This window comes from Arachis hypogaea, chromosome 17, assembly GCF_003086295.3.
Source record: "Arachis hypogaea cultivar Tifrunner chromosome 17, arahy.Tifrunner.gnm2.J5K5, whole genome shotgun sequence".
NCBI lineage: Eukaryota > Viridiplantae > Streptophyta > Magnoliopsida > Fabales > Fabaceae > Arachis > Arachis hypogaea.
Window position 1 is genome coordinate 131,670,896 of NC_092052.1, and position 18,562 is coordinate 131,689,457.

General features: G+C 33.5%; 2 protein-coding genes and 1 pseudogene across 2 annotated transcripts; 1 reads left to right on the plus strand and 2 right to left on the minus strand.

Annotated features, from left to right (window-relative positions):
• Positions 1–295: 295 nt before the first annotated feature.
• Positions 296–2,034, minus strand: LOC114925729 (sucrose transport protein SUC4-like; annotated as a pseudogene).
• LOC112763985 (uncharacterized) lies at positions 1,674–13,370 on the plus strand. Its single transcript, XM_072222073.1, has 6 exons — positions 1,674–1,729; positions 1,851–2,037; positions 10,724–11,227; positions 11,300–11,401; positions 11,480–11,627; positions 13,120–13,370. The coding sequence occupies exons 1-5, from the start codon at positions 1,674–1,676 to the stop codon at positions 11,510–11,512; spliced, it is 882 nt and encodes a 293-aa protein (XP_072078174.1). The 3' UTR covers positions 11,513–11,627; positions 13,120–13,370.
• Positions 13,371–14,246: 876 nt separating this feature from the next.
• LOC112766232 (pentatricopeptide repeat-containing protein At2g20710, mitochondrial) lies at positions 14,247–17,828 on the minus strand. The gene is made up of 3 exons (XM_072223685.1): positions 17,395–17,828; positions 16,456–16,717; positions 14,247–15,603 (listed from the first exon to the last, which is right to left on the minus strand). The coding sequence occupies exons 2-3, from the start codon at positions 16,705–16,707 to the stop codon at positions 14,347–14,349; spliced, it is 1,509 nt and encodes a 502-aa protein (XP_072079786.1). The 5' UTR covers positions 16,708–16,717; positions 17,395–17,828; the 3' UTR covers positions 14,247–14,346.
• Between the last annotated feature and the right edge of the window lie 734 nt (positions 17,829–18,562).

Sequence of the window (18,562 nt, forward strand, 5' to 3'; positions counted from 1 at the left end):
TTCTTTTGTGACACACAATGTTTTTCTCAAAGAACGATGTTAGATGGCCAACAAATATTATCATTTTTGGCCAGCAATAATTTGCACCCATATCTACAGAAATTTTGTACACAAGAAACATATAGTTTGCACCTATATTTAACAGAGTTTTGCATACATAAATCAATACAGTTTGCACCCACATTTTTCAGAGTTTGCACACATGAATTAGTAAAATTTATTTGTTAAAGACAATTTAGTATTTATGTTGTTCAAATGATGACAAAAAATACTAAAAATTGCTTGTACTCAAGAATTTATGTTTCTCAAATGAATAGGTATGGCAACATATATGTCAGTTTAAAACACTTGACATCTTACAGCCAGAGGAGATCCAAGAATGGTAAAGATTGTGGATGCAGCAGCAACAATGGTGAATGGTGGTAGATCTTTGCCTAAGTAGCCACTTTTCTCTTCCACAAGTTCAATATCAATTCATTAATTCCTTATGTGATACAATGATAAAAGTTTTTTATTTATACTCTTAAAAGACTAAGTAATTCTAACGGGCTTAATTAGTACCCCTCCTAATATTAAATCCTAAATTATAAGATTTGAAACTCCCCACAAAAACCAAATGCCCCCATTCTAACAACTGATATTAGGAGGGCTTAATTAGTACTCCTCCTAATATTCCTGCATTGACTCTCCATTAGAACTGATATTATTCCAAGAACAACTGAATTCAACAACAAACCAAATGCCCCCATTCCAACTCCCTTTATTTGGTTCACCACCGTAAATCTCTCGTCCCATCCAATCTGTATCGGAAAGAAGAAAAGGAAACCAGGCAATCCATGTTTAAGCAGAGACAGATAGTATTATCTATAGTCTTTGAGAAATACTTGAATGTCCCAAATAACTCCCACAGGAAAGGTTCTTCTGAAGCACCTCCTGACTCCCCAATTGAACCTTGGGGGACTTCATGTGCAACCATGATGCTGATATAAAGTGGTGATCACCATGAAGCCAACGTCGAGATAGAAAGCAGACTTGAGATTTGCACAACTAATGTTGCATCCAACTGTGACTGTGAAAGGAAAAATTGTGTGCCAACCACTGTACGATCCAGTTGCATAGCCAATAATGTTACCAATGACCATAAACAGGGAAAATTTAAGCATTTGCAACTCGCATCCTTCAGTGATCCTTGGCTTACATTCCGAAAAATAGGGTGCCAATTTACTGTTTCACAGATGATCAGTGTTAATTACAAGGGATTTAAACTGACATCAAAGTCCAAGAACATAAGGGCATTTTCTTTAGGTAAGGGTGTGTGTTGAGGAAGTTCCGTTCAAACATAAAAGGTCACCTTCACAAACACAGCTTATGCAAAATGCTATGAAACTATGCCAAAACCAATTTGGAACATTTCAATTTGATATGATTTATAAATTAAGAGTATTTCTGAACATTTCATTCCAAACAACTTCAAGTTCCAAAATCTTAAGATTCAAGTAGGCCATTGAGCCATTCCATTTTCAAAGGCTTGACAGAGTGACAAAGTATTAAAACCCTGGTCAAAGTTAAATCAGTTTCATGAATCCAGAGCCTCTTGATTTCATGCTTAGTTCACGACGAACTTTCACAACTATTGTTTGATTCCAGACGAAAAATCAAGCTACAACAGAAAGATGAATTGCATCACTAACCATGCAATTCAACGGTTTCACTTCACTCAATCAGTGAAGTAAATCCAATTAACCGACAGAGCATAATCAAATTCCAAAAACGAAACCGCAATCAACGACAAATAAGTGTGTCATGCAACGATTTCAAAATTGAACTACTTTTCCTATTAATTTTACCAGTGATATCGCCGAGCAATGCTCTGCAAGGGCTTTAACTGACGTTGTTGGCAACATCAAGGATCCAAAGCCCGAACACGAAAACCGCAATGGTGCGTCGTGTCGCCGAGCCACCACCCAACTTCGGCAGCGTGCCAGAACACGAGCACCAAGAACACAATCGTCACCGGCCGAACCGGCTCCTCCAGCGGTAGCTCACGTGGCCCACGAGGGGCTGGACGAAAAGCCCGGAGAGAGGCCCGCAGAGCCATATGAAACTGTCCCACGCGTGCGAGATCCCTAGCTGCTGCACTACGGCTTCAGAAGCGAGAGCTACAGCGCCCAGCCGAACTGTATGCCGCCGGAGACGGAGGCTACTTTAAGGAGCTGCCTGAGCGCACCCGGGAGCGGGGTCGGCGTTTGGAGCGGCGTTGCTGCAAGTGGCTGGGACGGTTAATCTCGGGATTTTTCTGTTGTCTAACTATAAATAATTAGTTAGTGGTTACGGACTTGCGGTTTTAGATCCTTAGTTGGTTGGTAATGAGTTAATTGATACATTATCCAACAACCCGCCACTAATGTAAAATAGTTTTTGGGAATTACTTGGATCTTATATTTTTTTTTTTTTGTCGAATTTATCTAAAAATAGTGTAAAATTTCAAAAATTATTTTAGATATGAAAAAGAAAGTGGTGTTTTTGTTAAATATTAATCTCTAGAGTGTTTTGCATAAATGTATATATTCATAAAACGCTAACACAATACGCATCATGCGTGTTGCTTTATCAGAGATTCGCAGAATTTTGAAGTAACTTTATCAGAGATTTTCAACAGAAATTCGTCACGTATCATCTCTCGGTACAACACACATTCTGCGTGTTACTTTAGCAGAGATTTTTTGTAGAATTTCGAGACAACTTTATCAGAAATTTCCAGTAGAGATCCACCACGTGGCAGCTCCAAGGCAACACATACCCTGCGTGTTAACTTTATTGAGATTCCACACATATTTTCGAGGTATCTTTATTAGTGTCTCTAAGCACAGGAACACCACGTGACAGCTCCAAGGCAACACGCACCCTGCATCTTGTAACACTCTTACTATTAGAATGTTCTGCTTTCAGCTGCGTCATTCCACTCTGGTAACGAGAATATTACGACGACTTCCATATATTTAATAATAAGATACGGGCCTTTAACACGAAATCGTATCGTTTAAAAAATCGAAAATACTTTTTCTTTTTAAATATGCATATATAACCAAATTCAAATCACAATTCTCTCATATATATAAAATTTCTTATATAAGTAACCTACAAATATACATACATACATATATATCATTACAAATCATGATTTTTATCCCTCTTACAAAAATATAATGATAAAGACGAGAAAAAAAAAAAAAATATATATATATATATATATATATATATATATATATATATATATATATATATATATATATATATATATAATGCTAAACAATACATCTAGATACGCAGAAAGAACTCCTCTAAAATTCTTTGTCCGTCCTAAAAAAGGAAATTTATAGGGGATTGAGAACATCGTCCTTTACAGGGTTCTCAGTAAGAGTTTTTAAGAATTGTCATAAGATAATACGTATAAGAAAAGAATTAATTTTAACTGCAGTGATTATCGTTCGCCTTATGAATCTATTCAAAGCATTATCAATTAATTATTCAAAATTCAAAGTTCACATCTTTAGTTATAAGAATTTCAAAACTCAAGTAATATCTCAAAATATAACTAATTACGGCCTCCGACCCATCATATAATCAAATCAAATTACGGCCTCCGACCTAAATCAAATCAGCTCGGCTTCCGACCCAAATCAAGTCAAAACACAGCCTCCAACCCAACTCAAATCAAATTACCATCAAAACTCAGTTTCAAAACAAAATCAATCACAAGCATAAAACGTTACAAGGCAATTATAATTAGGGAACAATTACAGACAGTACAACATCAAGAAAACCCTCAACGTCACCACCGCCAGCATAAAAGATCTCTCAGTTGTTCAAGCACAAACAAAATAATACAAGAAATACACAAATAGAGAGGACAGTTAAGGCAATTAATTCAATTAGCATATAGATACAATTATGCAAATAGGCAAGCCAAATACAAGATGCACACCCCAATCAATACACACAAATGCAAATAATGCATTTCTGCCCTATGGCCAATGAACTCATCTGTCGGTTATAAGCCAAAACCCGACGTGTCCGGTAACGAACCCTGTACAGTCCCTTGGTGCGTGCATCTCCAAACTCAAACTCATTGATTCATTATATATCCATGGGGGAATCATTCAAGAAAGTCTAAGTGTCCGACCACAGATGGAGGGTCAACAGTCTCAATTCCATCTTGGAGCAAACGAGACAAAACCACCATCCTTGAATCTATCCAGGAAGCTCAAATATCAACTGAGAGCAAGTGGGATAAAACCACAATCGTTACATCTATCCCAGAAGCTCAAATACCAAGAACAAGTGGGATAAAATCACAACCCTTACATCTACTCTGGAAGCTAAAATACCATATGGGAGCAAGCGGGACAAAACCACAATTCTTACATATTAACCTGGAAGCTTAAATATCAAAATCTCTTTTAAAAGCAAGTTAAATCCATTTTTCTCTCATAAATCATTTTCACCAAATAAAAAATTTCAAATTTAACTTCAATAATCCATCTTAAATTCCATTTGAAATTCTCCAAAAGCATAACTCTCAGATTCAAATTAGTTGCACAAAACTCACTTCCAACTTCATTCTCAAATGTAATAACTTCTCAAAAATACTCCAAATCACTTCTCTTTACCAATCAAATTTAAATATTGTAAATTCGTTAAAATTTCTCAAAATATGATTTTTTAAATCGAACTCAAACATAATCATTTAAATTGAACTCAAAACACAAATTTTTTTTAAATAAATCAAACTCAAAACATAAAATTTTTCTCAATAAATCAAACCCAAAGCATAATCCTTTTTTTAATAATTCAAACTCGAAACATAATTTTTAATAAATCAAACTCAAAGCATAAATCTTTTCTTAATAAGACAAACTCAAAGCATAATTCTTTTATTAATAAATCTACCTTAAAATATAATACTTTTCTCAATAAACTCAAAACATAATTATTTTCTTAATAATTAAAAATCAACTAATATAATTCTTAAATCTAAATCTTTCTAAATAATCACTTCGAATGAAGTCTTAAATTTTTATAAAAATTTCGACAGCATCTCCTCCAAAATTCGAAATTTGTCATCCTTCGAGGGTCTCAACCAAATCATTTCTCAAACTCATTTCCAATAAATAAAACCAATTCCAATATCAAATCATTTCCAAATCTCAAATCATTTCCAATAAATCGAACTAATTCTAATATCAAAATCATTTTCAAATCTCAAATCATTTTCAAGAAATCAAACCAATTATAACATCAAGATCATTTCCAAATCTCAAATCATTTTCAATAAATCAAACCAATTCAAATTGTTTCCAATAAACCATTATCACAACCACAAAATCAACAAAATCCAGAATTCAAACAACCAATCCAGTAAATCACAATTTAAATCAACTTCAACGTAATCAATTAAAAACCATAATTTCTAGCAACCTCAATCAATCAATAATTCAATCAAGCAAACAGTTATATTCATCCAAAATAATTCAATTCAATCCATGAGACTTACAAAAATCACAAAAATGTATTTTTCATATTAATATCGACTTGTAATAATTCTTGATAGTAAAATAAGTTTAAGATAGCGATCCCTACCTTGATCGTGACACAATTACGTGACAAAACTCCTCTTTCTCTCGGGCTGCAATAGCGGTAGCCGCAACCACAACTCCAAACCACTTTTGCAACAATGGAAACTCTAATCGCAACATGTAATAACCGAAACTCAACCCTAAAGCAATAACGCTGCAAAAACGTCAGCAACATATAACGGAACAGCAATTAAAAGAATTTTTGGAGCAAAACAACCCACTGTACAAAAAAAGGAATCAAGAACGAAACAGGGACAGCTTCGGCGGTGATTCCGGCGACACCCGTGCCATACCCGGTGACCAAAATGGTGGTGGAACAGCTCCAACGGCCGTAGCTCAGTGGCAACCTCCATCCGCAACAACGGCCACCGCAGTGACAACACCCCTCCCCACCATCACCTTCTCTCTTCCCGACGTCCAGTTCCAGCGACGGACTCACCCATTGGAGGCGACAGACGCGACAACGGCAACGGGTTGTAGCAGCTCGATGGCGGCGAGACAGAACGACGACAATCCTTCTTCTGTGTCTCCTCTGTCGCGCTCGTTCTCTCTCTCGAATGCATCTCTCTCTCTCTCTCTCTCTCTCTCTCTCTCTCTCTCTCTCTCTCTCTCTCTCTCTCTCTCTCTATTCTAGCCTCCCGACAGTGACGCGACAGCAGTAGTGACGACGGAATAGCCCCCTTCCTCTCTTCCTTTCATCTCCGTCGTTGGTCTCTCTCTTTTTGTTTTCAGCGTGTGTGTATGAAATAAGGCTGCGTTTGTTTTTTAAGACAGGACAGGACATGACACTAAGACAGAGACAATAAGACGGAGACACTAAAAATTATTTTTTGTGTATTGTGTTTGGATACGATGGATAAGACACTAATGTAATGTCCTGTATTATGTTTGGATAGACATGGACAAAACTAAGATATTATGCGAAATGACTAAAATAGCCATGTGATTCCAAATTTTTTACATCAAGTACAAATTAATTTAATAAAAAATAAGAGTATATAGGAGTACATAAAATTACAAGAAGAATTGGTCTATAAACCAATAAGATAAAAATGGTATTAAAGTAACAAAATTAAGAATAAATAAAATAACATAAAATAAAAAAATGAATTAAGTCTCCATTAATACAGCATGCCATAAAGAAGAGAATAAACGATAAAAAGGAATAAATTAATTATCTAATAAGAAATTCTAAAAAAAAAAGAGTATCTGAAAAAAAAGAACGCAGAGAAAAAAGAATTACAATACAGGGAAGAAGCTAAAATTAGAAAAAATAAGAAGGGATAATAGTATAATAATAAAAAATATCTATGGATAAAAAAGAAAAAATTTTGATAAAAAGTCCGTGTCCACTCTTTCAAATCCCGTGTCCATCATTGTCCTTCGTAAAAGAGTGGACACAAAAATATAAAATAGTGTCCTAGAGACAATGTGTTCTGTGTCCATGTCTCTACCTCCAAACATGTTTTAATTCTTAATTGTCCATGTTTCTGTGTCCTGTCTCCGAAAACAAACGCTACCTAAAAGGGAGGGGGTTGGCGGTTGTGATAAGGAAAAAAGGGTGAAGTGTGTTTGTGTATAGTTAGGGTTAAGATTTTGTTATGTTAAATTAAGATTTGTGTAGTGTAAAAATATTAATGAAAATAATAAAGTAGAATAATAATTTAAAATTAAATTAAATACAAAATAATTATCTTTAATATATCATTTAATTATCAGCTTATAAATTATTTTTAAATAAATACTAATTCAATGAAAATTGAGATAATTAAATTAATTTCCTCTAAAATTATAAATGAGGTTCAAAATTTAAATATTCAAACTAAAGCATATAAAATTCTCAGTATTCTCTAATTGCTACAACTTTAAATCATAAATAGAAAAAATATTCAATTAATATAAAAATCTCTGAAAAATATACTCTTGAATAAATAAAACAAATCGTAAATAACTTATTATTTAATTTCTGAAAATTCGGAGTCTTACATTCTATTCCATTTATAAAAATTTTCGTCCTAAAAAATTAATACAGAACGAAAGAGATTTCATATTACTTCACTTTTAAGCACATTTAAGGAAAAATAAGAAGGTCTGAGCATGCATGTATATATACAATTTCAAATACCAAGATTCTCATGTGGCATAAAGATACAAGGATATAAGTGTGATGCGAAACACAAGCTATAGACGTGATGCAAAAGATTATATGGTTCAAACATGTGATAACAGTGTAATGTGGCGAAAAGTTTACAAAACAGGCTGGCGTTAAAACAACATGATTAACGTTCACACAATGATCTCGCACTGACTTCAGAAATTCAACTTTCCAAATTTCAACATAACTTATAACAACTCATCCGAGGGTTCTCAACCTCGTCAAACACTTTGCAAACCTTACTATTGGTCATAAGTCCAACATCGACAAACTCTTTTGCGAGAATCAAAACTCTACAATATCCTGTGACATCGTACACTCACAAGCTTCACCTTCCGCGTCCACAAAATGCGTCCTAAAGAACTAACATATCGCTTGGTATATCTAATGGTCACATTTGACACCAAAATAAATCTCAAGTCACTCAAAAAAATACAAGACCTCAGAAAAAGGTCAAGCAACAAGGACAAGGTTCTCAAAGATTTCTAAGGTTGTGGGTGAACTTTTAAAGTATAGCTCGTCCTTTACATATTGTAATACACATTTTTTTTGATAAAGTAAGTATAACTCAGACGCCAAAAAATACGGTATGTGCTACTTATAAAAAACATTTTGATATTCAAGTCAATAATTATTTAAAAGATATTAAATTTCTGTGAATATAAAATATTAGATATAAAATAGAACTTATAAAACTTATTATGTGATACTTGTTTAATATTAAATACAAAAGATATCTTTTATTTGCAAATAATTGACTAATAACATTAATAATATGGCGGTTTAATCATTAAAATAGTGATTAAAGTCATGAAGTTTGTCGGTTATAAACTTTGAATTAAGACAAATAAAATTGACTTATGAGTCATCATGTATAATAAAAATTCAGTTATAATGTATCGGATCAAAATAAATTGCTTTAATTATCTATATAAAATATATATTAATCATGTATAAAATAATACATGTTTAGTGTACCCAATATATAAATATATAAACATCGATTTTTGGCATGTTCAATATTTTTTATTAAAAAAATAAAAAACATCAAAATTTATTATTTTTTGTTATTATTTAATTATTAATTCAATTTTTTTAGTCTAATTATTTTTTTAGTCTAATAATCTAACAATATATTTTATCTCATATTTTAAATATTAATAACTAACTGATGATAAAAAATAATAAATTTTAAGAGGCTTTTAACATTTCTCTTAAAAAACACTTGTCAATAATTTAAAGATGGTACAACTTTTTCTTCTAATCTTTAATATATTAAAACTATGATTTTTTTTTTTTGTTAAAAAAAATGTACTATTCTTAAAGTCTTAACAAGTTTGTATTGGTAGGAAAATCCAAATTTAACGGAAGCAAAAATAATACAAGCTCGTAATGAATGCCATTCGTAGGAAATTGAGCATTCAAGTAATTTTTGAAACTCCTTTTTTAGCCTTATTACTCCATCCTTTCCTATTTTATTCAGATTGAGCCATTGAAGAAATAATGGCATTATGGCATTATCTCTTTGTAAGGAGGGGCTAAGGACATACAATTTTGGCAGGACAGATCCAAAAATTTTAATATGCAAGAATTAATTTTTAGATGAATTTTTTATTATTTGTTAATTATATAAAATAACTTAGACATAATATATATTTTTACAAAAAAAAAATTAAAATACAGAATATAATTATCAAAATATAATGATATAAGTCGTTAATAATAATAATAATATAATATTAAATATATTAATCTTTTAAAATTATTAAAAAAGCAAATAAATTTTTTAAAAACAGATATAAAGATGAGTATATAAAAACTAATTTAAAAAATACAAAAATTTAAGTGCATAATAATAAATTGGTTAGTTGAAAAATATCAATAAATGAAATAATTAAAACATAAATCTATTACATATTAAAAAATAATATATATAAAAACACTAAATCACATAATATTTTTTGTTTCTTTAAGCATATATCTCATATATAAATATAGTTCTTTAAGACGTTAACAGAACACTGACATGAACAGTCAAATGCCACAGTAAATTCTGCAAAACAATGCCGTTTTAATTTTGGCATTCAAATAGTTCAAAAACAATATCATAAATGATGTTTATTAAAATTTTTCCTCCTAAAACAAGTATTATGGTGTTGTTTTTGGCTATTTAAGCACCAAAACTAAAACTGCATCATTTTACATATTCTAATATGGCATCAGATTGTCCACGTTAATGTTCTATTAACGTTTGTGTGCCAAAAATTATCCTAAAGACTAATGTGAGTCACATTTACAAAGTTTGAAAATTAAATAGATATAATTAAAACTTTAAAAGCTAAATTTAAATCCTGTAAGACCCATAATTTTAAAAAAAAATATATTATTATGAGTTAATCTCAACTTATTTATTCATTAAAGACTTTGTTTTTAGATAATTATTTTATTAAAAGTAATTAAATCAAGTTTTGACAATTAAATTAGAAATTTTACTTAATTTTATAATTATTGAATAATTTTCTATATTTAAGTTATAGAGCTTAACATTTGTAAAAGAATAAGAATTTTATATGATTTAGCTAAATAATTGAGATTTTAGAATTTAATACTTTAATTTTATAAAGAAAATTAATTATCTTTAATTTTAAATTAGAATACTTAATTAAAATCCAATTAGCAAATTGATAAATAAATAATATTTTTAAAATAATTTTAAAGAATTAAATTAGATTTTAAATTTATACATTATATCATAATTTTTATTAGAAATCATGTGTAGCTTTGGAAACAGACTTTATTAACAACCTTCTTGCACCATTATTATTATTATTATTATTATTATTATTATTATTATTATTATTATTATTATTATTATTACTCCATTCAGCCACACACATACAGACACCCATACCTCCCATGTTTCCTTCAGTAGCCGCCATTACCCCCTTACCCTCCTAACTCCTTCACATCGGTAACACACACAAACCCACACATACTGAGACAGAGAGAAAAGAAAGGAAAGAGAGAAAAGAGGGCTGAACGGAGAAGAAGGAAGGGAGGGGGACGACCGCCGCCGACGCGTCTTGCCATAGCCACCGCCACCGAGCTGCCGGACCGAGCTAAGAAGGAGAAGAGGCCGCTGTTGTCATCGAGCTTGCTGTCGTCCATAGCCGCCGCCGTTGTGCTCCAGCTCGTTGCCACCATCGCGGACCGTCGCTGCCACCGCGCCATTCATCGCCGTCGCAAGGAAGACCAGGACCGAGGGAGAGAGCCGCGCGAGGAGTCGCCGTCGCCGCCGTTCGCGAGAGAGAGAGAGACGCGCTGCGCGGGAGTTGCCGTCGTGGGGTGTGTTGCCGTTGAGAAGCTGTCGCCGCCAGATCCGCCGTTGTCAGAGCTTCTGTCCGAGTCCTGCCGCCGGAGAACACCTCTGCCGCCGGTGAGGTTTTAAGTTGGTTTTCGTTTCCTTTGAATTTCCGGGAGCTTAATCATCGCTGTATGTTTGTTTCAGTCGCCGTTGCCGGAGTTCTGGTCGTCGCCGCCGTTCGAGGTGGCTGCCGGAGCTGCCGCCAAACCGGTTCAGCGACCGCCGCTGTTTCATTTTCTTAGTTCGGTAAGTATTTACGTTTCGGAAAGCCGTGTTAATATTCTGTTATGTTTGGTTATAAACTCTGAGATTCTGGTAACGTAGGGTTGTGTTTTGAGCATTGCATGTTGCTTTTAAGTTGCTGTGAGTGCTGCAAAAGTGATCAGGGACAGAGTTTGCGGTTGCTGTTGGTTTCGGGTTAAGAGAAATGGTTTCGTTGACGCATTTTAAGTTATGGTTTCGACGAGTCGAGGTAGGGGTTTTTCTTAAAATCTAATTTATATTACAGAGTTGTGATAAATAGATACTAAAGTGAGAGAACATATGCTTGTGATTATAATTGTCTTCTAAATGTGGTTGTTTGCTGGACTGAATGACTGATTGCTTGATTGCTTGAGTAGTTTGTGATTGCTGAAAAAAAAATTGGTTTGAAAGGTTATTTAGCTGATTATTATGAAGAATGGCTTTTCTTGGTTTTGAAGCTATTTTTGATGATGTAAAGGAATTGGCTTTGGAAATGGTTTAATTTTGAGTTAGTGACTTTATAAATGATTTAGTATTTGAGCTGGTTTGATTTTAAAAAGAGATTTATTATGGGCACTGATTCACTTTGAAAATTATTTGATATTGGAACTAGCCGAATCTTGGAAAATGATTGAGGTTTTGGAAAGGTTTGAGAAATGTTTGGATGGGACCCGAAAAGGGTGGCAGAATCCGAGTTTTAGAGGAGATGCTGGCGAAATTTTATAAAATTAGAAGTTTCATTTGAAGTAGTTATTTTAAAAGGTTTAATTTTAAGCATTATATGATTTAAAAATACTTCATTTATCAAAGAAAGAGTTATGTTTTGAATTGAGAATTGTTAGTGAACGAAACGGAAAGAAGGATGATGAGGATTGATTTGAAATATGATTTTTGAATGAATTTGGAAATGGATATGGATTGACGAATGATGATGATATTGAGAATGGCTTAGATATTGATAAATGATGAATGAATTATTTATATGGCTTATGAATTTGAAATATCTGAGATACGAGGTTCCCTGGAGTAAGTGCCGTGGCTTGCCACCACGTGTACCAGGTTGAAAACTCGATACTCTGTTGACCCTACGACGTAAGTGTGACCGGGCACTATATAAATTCCCGGGAATGTTACCCCCATTGAGCAATATTGATTATTTGAGAAAAAACTATGCATAGACTCTTGGGGATGCACGTCGGGGGACGTCTAAGGACAATTCAGACTTGTCGGGTTGGCTGGATAACCGACAGATGAGCCTCATCAGCCATAGGACAGGCATCCATCATATGCATTTGTATGCTTTGCTTGGGTTTGAACTTGTTTTGGTTTGCCTAATTGCTAAACTGTTCTTAACTGCTACTTGAACTATTTGCTGTAACTGCTACCTACTTGTGCTTTCCTTGTCTGTCTTGCCTGTGTTTGTCCTGGCGTGCTACATTTGAGAATGAACTTGGATGCTGAATTAATGATTGTGTTGTTTGATTGCGTGGTTGATTTCTGATTGAGATTTTTCTTATAAGAAAGGAAAGATTTCGGATTTCTGAAAGATTAAACATTGTTTCTTTGAAAAGGGTTTTGAATGATTTCCTATTGGTTTTAAAAGATTCATAAGGCAATGATAATCACTGAGTTTGAAAACAATTTTCTTATTGAATATCTTCTTATGACAACTTTGAAACTTCGTGGTGAGACCGTGTGGTTAGGTTCTCACCCCCCTACAGCTTTATCTTTTCAGGAACCGGATGAAGAAGCGTTAAGAAGAGTTATACTGCGTTTGGTTGATATGTTGTTGTACTAATTAGATTATTTTATTCCCTCGTCTTTGTTATTACAAATTTGTAAGAGGGATAGGAATTGTATGTTTTATATGTATATTATATTATGAGTTATTATGTAAGGAGTCTTGTATATGAATCTATGCCTGTTTGTACTTTTATTAAGATAAAGTGTTTATTTTCGGTTTTCAAGGAAATCAGCGATACAGTGTCGAGTCACAGGCTCCTATTTTAGTATTTAATATATAAAGTAATCGTAATACTTTTTGCTATCAGAGTGGCGCAGCCGGAAGCGTGACTTCTGATAGTGAGGGTGTTACAAATCCACATACAAATTTAGAAATCAAATTGAATATTAACCGAATCCAGATTTACATCATATGCCCATCTGATAAGAGCTATATCACAGTTTGTTTCCGGTGCATGTTATATTTCATCAAAGTATGCTCCAATGCTCCATAGTCCACAAAGAATAAATAAGCTCATTACTTATAGTTACTTAGATTTTTTTTGGTGACTTATAGTTACTTAGATTGAAGGAATATATGCTTGGAGCATAGCTTATGAGGAAACAACTGCGACCAGAAAAAGTTAACGGTCACCACCAAATTGGTGTCACTCGTCTAAAGCAACGATGAATTGAAATTCTAAAGAGGTGGCAATGTTTGTGAATCCCAAATTAGTTAGTGGTTATATGGAGTAAGACAACTTTATATCACATCATCATAGATCTTTTCCTAGAACACTTTGATTATCACGCTTAATCAATGTTTCTGAACACTTTGATTGCATAATCCGCTTCTTGTAATGATGTTTAATAAGGAAACCATCTAAAAAAACACTACCTACCTTCTAATTATTTGGTAGGCTGAATTGCTTTGGCATGTTCCACGTAAACCTAAACATTCTTTTTTGGAAAAAAGAATCACAAACACCACCCAAGCAAGAATAGAAATACGCTTGACCAATTTTCAAATAAACTGACAAATCAAAACATACTCGTGTCATAATTATAAGCATTGAATATATACGAATATAAAAATTTAAAAAAAATAATAAAAAGGATTAAGATACTTAAAAATCCAATGGTAATCATTGATTAAAATCATTAAATATATATCAATTATTTGAGTTTTCCAGAAGAAAGGGGAAATTTCAGGTAATACAGCTGATCTATTCATGGGGTTGAATTTCATGTTGCTTCTCTCCATCTGGAAAAAGTTCATCATTCTTTGAATGATAATATTCTTCCATCAGATTTATGGCCTTTGTTTCTGGGGTTTTTCCATGCACATAGCTTGATAATCTATCATGTATAACAGTAGAAAAATATTCTCGTTCAAGACATAGCCTAAGAATCTCTGATGCCCCCTCCAAATCTCCCTTGTCCTTAAGGTAATCAATACATGTAGCCAAAGTAAATCGATAGGGCTTCCATGTTGATCCAGGTTGACCTGCCAAAATCGCTTTCTTCATTGTTTGAATAGCATTATCCATATCATTGTTCCTGTAATAGCCATTTGCCAATCGATCCCATATACTACCGCCTAATTCATTGCAACTCTTTGAAAGCCTATCAACAAATGCTTCAGCTTTTTCCACCAGACCATTCTTACAATATGCACTCATCATCACATTCGGAATCCTGATGTCGAAGCATGTATTTCCAAACTCCCATTCCTCGAAAATCCTCTCAGCTCCATCAACATCCTTAAGCGTAGCTAATGCGGTCAGCATACAGATGTAATTCGTGTTGCAGGGTCTGTTTAGCCTTTTGCACATATCCCAAATACGATAAACATCGTCCTTTTTTCCCATGGAGCCGTACATAGTTAGAAGAGATTCATAGGCAGCCCTCCTCCTCTTGGGTTCAATCAGGTACTCCGATTTCCTCAGCATTGCATATGCTTTCTCATGTTGGCCAGCCTGAATATAAGCCTTTGCTGCAATAGAGTACGTTATCCAATCAATAGTTGCCTTAGGATCAGCTTCCATCCGCAATAGTAAGCTCTCCAGCCCATCTATGTCCTTAATGGCCGCATACGCATCCAGCCGAGTATTAAGCGACACAGAGTCATACATGTCCTTCGATAACATTTCTCTCATCAAATTGTCAAATTTCTCAAGTTCACTTACTCGAACATAGAGCTTTAACAGAGCATTATAACTCAATACCAAATTTATTGTATGCTTACAAGCGTACTCTTTTAGTTTCTCCATGGTAGCCTCGGCTTTCTCCACAGAGTTATGTTGTGCATAGCAATTCAAAAGAGCACCATAGACCTTGAAATCTTTTACAGAATCTGAAAGGCTATTAAAGTATTTCTCTGCTGGACCTAAGCCATGAACTTTTGCTATCAAGTCAAGACGTACAGCTATGTCTCCAGATGTCAAATGATGTTTCCTTTCATCACCCATCCATTCTAATACCTGATACAAAAATAAAAATGATCAAATCATTATTGGTCCTAAAGACAATTCATACCAACCAAATGCTCTAGATGAGCACAATCCTAGCAAAATTTGGAATATGATAGATAAGTATAAGCAAAACAAAAACAACAAAGTTATGATAGAGAAATGTTAGCCCTTAACCATTTATAATAGTATTTGTTCTAAATAGTTTGTCTGCAGTAGGAATTGCCCATAGTTTCAATAATATATGTATATATCAAATCAAATTGTTTGATCCTACTTATTTAAGTAGGACATTTGTTTTAACATACCCGTACTCGGTACTCTTGTCCATTGTTGATGGCAACCTAAAGAGCGAACTCCAAGCTAATGTTCTTAGGATGCTAGATGATCCCGAATCAAGGGTTGTCAACATAAAGTGATCCAAATCTTCCGAGAATGTTGGAACTACCTTCCAAATATGACTTAGCATCACATGCCTTTAGGTGCGGTTTTTCAGGAGAGACTTTGATAAGGACTCTGTTGGGATCTTGCCTTGCAATGGGGTAGAATGTGCCACAATATTAATCTAAAACTCTTCTGCCCAAGAATTATACCAGATCAAAAAAATAAATCTAAAACTCTTCCACAATGCCATCTAATCATGAACTCATTTTCAATATATATATATACATATATAAATAAACCAGGCACTTAACGATTCAAAGAGTTAGTTCCAATCCAATATGAAGGAACTCATGTCCTTTAGGCATATTGTATTCATGAAAATCAAATCCTTCTCAAATTCAATAAAGCTCAAATTATATTCAGACATTCACAAATGAAAATGTTCAGCTTTTCGAATTATTAAAAACAAATTTAACTAACCTGAAGGGCATGGTTGAAGCGACGATGAGACCTAAGCTGCTTGATGAAGAACTGGAGCTCGGAATGCCTGACGTGTCCGCCCTCTTGGACCCATTGATCCAGAATATGGTTCATGGGAGTGTTGGGGTGTCCGGCTCTCGATATTCGAAGGAAAAGGTGATCGCTTGGAGCTTGATAGTTGTGCAGCATAGCCCTCTGAACCACCCAAGAACGGGTGCTGAACAGGTTCCATTTCTTCGGAAACAGATTCATTATTCTTGTTCTGCAAATTGTTCAGCTTAAAACCCCAAACTAAAACCCTGCCTCAGGTAAAAGGGGAGGGCAATTTTTCATTAAAAACTGGCCAAAGCCCAAAAAAAACAGCAAACAACAATCAAAAGCACAAAATGCATTCCAAACCAAAAAACAAAATACACAAAATGTCAAAGCTCAATTAGCCATCATCTTATGCAGCCAAGACGCAGGAGATTTCATTCTAATTGCTGGTGTCACGCAGTAACTCAATTGCCACTATTTGAGGTGGCTCCTCCCAAATTGATTTGTCGTACTCCCCTCTTCCAAATTAAGTATATTATACTCACACTCTAAATTTTCAAAATTACATACATAATCCTATGTTAGATTAATATATCACCTGATCGAACTTGATTTGTGCATCTAAATAATACAATTAGATTGCTTAGTGCTAATATAAGAAAATAATCCTATGAAAATTGAAATGAAGAAATTGATAAAATAATAAAAGAAATAATTATTATTTTTAAATTTGTATTTTTTTATTATATATGAATTTTATAACCTTAATTTTTAAAGCCAGTAAATTAAAGACAATAAAAACCACAGAATATGAATTCTAAACCAGAGACAACAATAATTGAAGAATAAAAATGAAAAATCAGTAAATCACAAATTAAAAATTAAAAATCCTAAAAAGATTACCTTCTAGAGCATAGAGGTGAGGGAGTACCGTAAGGCTGGACGCGGCAGAACTGGAGAAGAGGTGGCCCGAACCGCTGCGGAACTGGGGCCGAGGGCGGTGGTGCGCGACGGAACTGGAGCAGAGGAGGGAGGAGCGTGGCAGGAATGGAGCAGAAGAGGGTTGAGCGTGGCCGAACTGAAGCAGAGAAGGGCTGGAGCGTGGTTGAACAGAGCCAACGCGGCGGAACATCGGCTGCTCGACGGACGAACGATGCGAGATGATTTGCAGTGAGACGGCGGATACTGGAATAGAGCGTAACAGGGAAGGCGGCTCCGAGCAGTTGCGACGGCGGTGGTGACACTGCGGTGGCTGGACAGAGCAAGTGTTCTAGTGAGTGAGTGAGTGAGTCAGGGAAGGCGATAGGGTTACGGATGCATGAAAGATACCCCTGATTAATTTTAAAGTTTAAACTTCAATAAAATAAGAAAAATGTATAATACCACGTCTATTTTCATAATACTATTTTTTTTTTTATCAAAGATAACATACTCGAATTGAGTACACAAAGAGTATGGCATTTGAGTTATAACTCATTGACTATTTTCAAAATACTACTTGTTTTAATAACTTCATGTAAATATATAACATAAAAAGATCGAGTAAAATAGTATTATTAAAAATAAAAATAACATTATCATTTTTTTATAATAAGTTCTGACTTCTATTTTTTAGTTTAATTTTAATGTATTATTAGTATAAAATATTTTATATAATTATTTAATTATATTATTTTTTAAATAATTATTTATACAATAAATATAAAAAATATTATTTTTTTGATATATTATTACAAAATTAAATGTATTTATAAATAGTTTCACATTAACAATATACTAAAATTAAAATCTATTATTTTTAATTTTTACAAATTTTTCTATGTATGATATAATCAATTTATAAAGATAGAAAAATAATATGAAAAATTGATTTACTTTTAACTAATGGTGACTAACAAATTCTTTTAAAAAAATTTGTAAAAAGCAAAATAAATTATATTTATATTAAGGGTTAAATTATTCTGAAATAAAGAATTCGATAAAAATTATTTTTAAAATTTAAGATTATAAAATTTATATATAATAAAAAATACAAATTTACAAATAATAATTATTTCTTTTATTATTTTAT

Coding starts and splice junctions, on each gene's coding strand:
- LOC112763985 (XM_072222073.1), top strand. CDS start 1,674: ATGAATTGCATCACTAACCATGCAATTCAACGGTTTCACTTCACTCAA. Junction 1,730..1,850: donor CACTTCACTCAATCAGTGAA/GTAAATCCAATT, acceptor TAATTTTACCAG/TGATATCGCCGAGCAATGCT. Junction 11,402..11,479: donor TGTTTCATTTTCTTAGTTCG/GTAAGTATTTAC, acceptor CTGGTAACGTAG/GGTTGTGTTTTGAGCATTGC.
- LOC112766232 (XM_072223685.1), bottom strand. CDS start 16,707: ATGAATCTGTTTCCGAAGAAATGGAACCTGTTCAGCACCCGTTCTTGG. Junction 15,604..16,455: donor GCTTCAACCATGCCCTTCAG/GTTAGTTAAATT, acceptor TTTTTGTATCAG/GTATTAGAATGGATGGGTGA.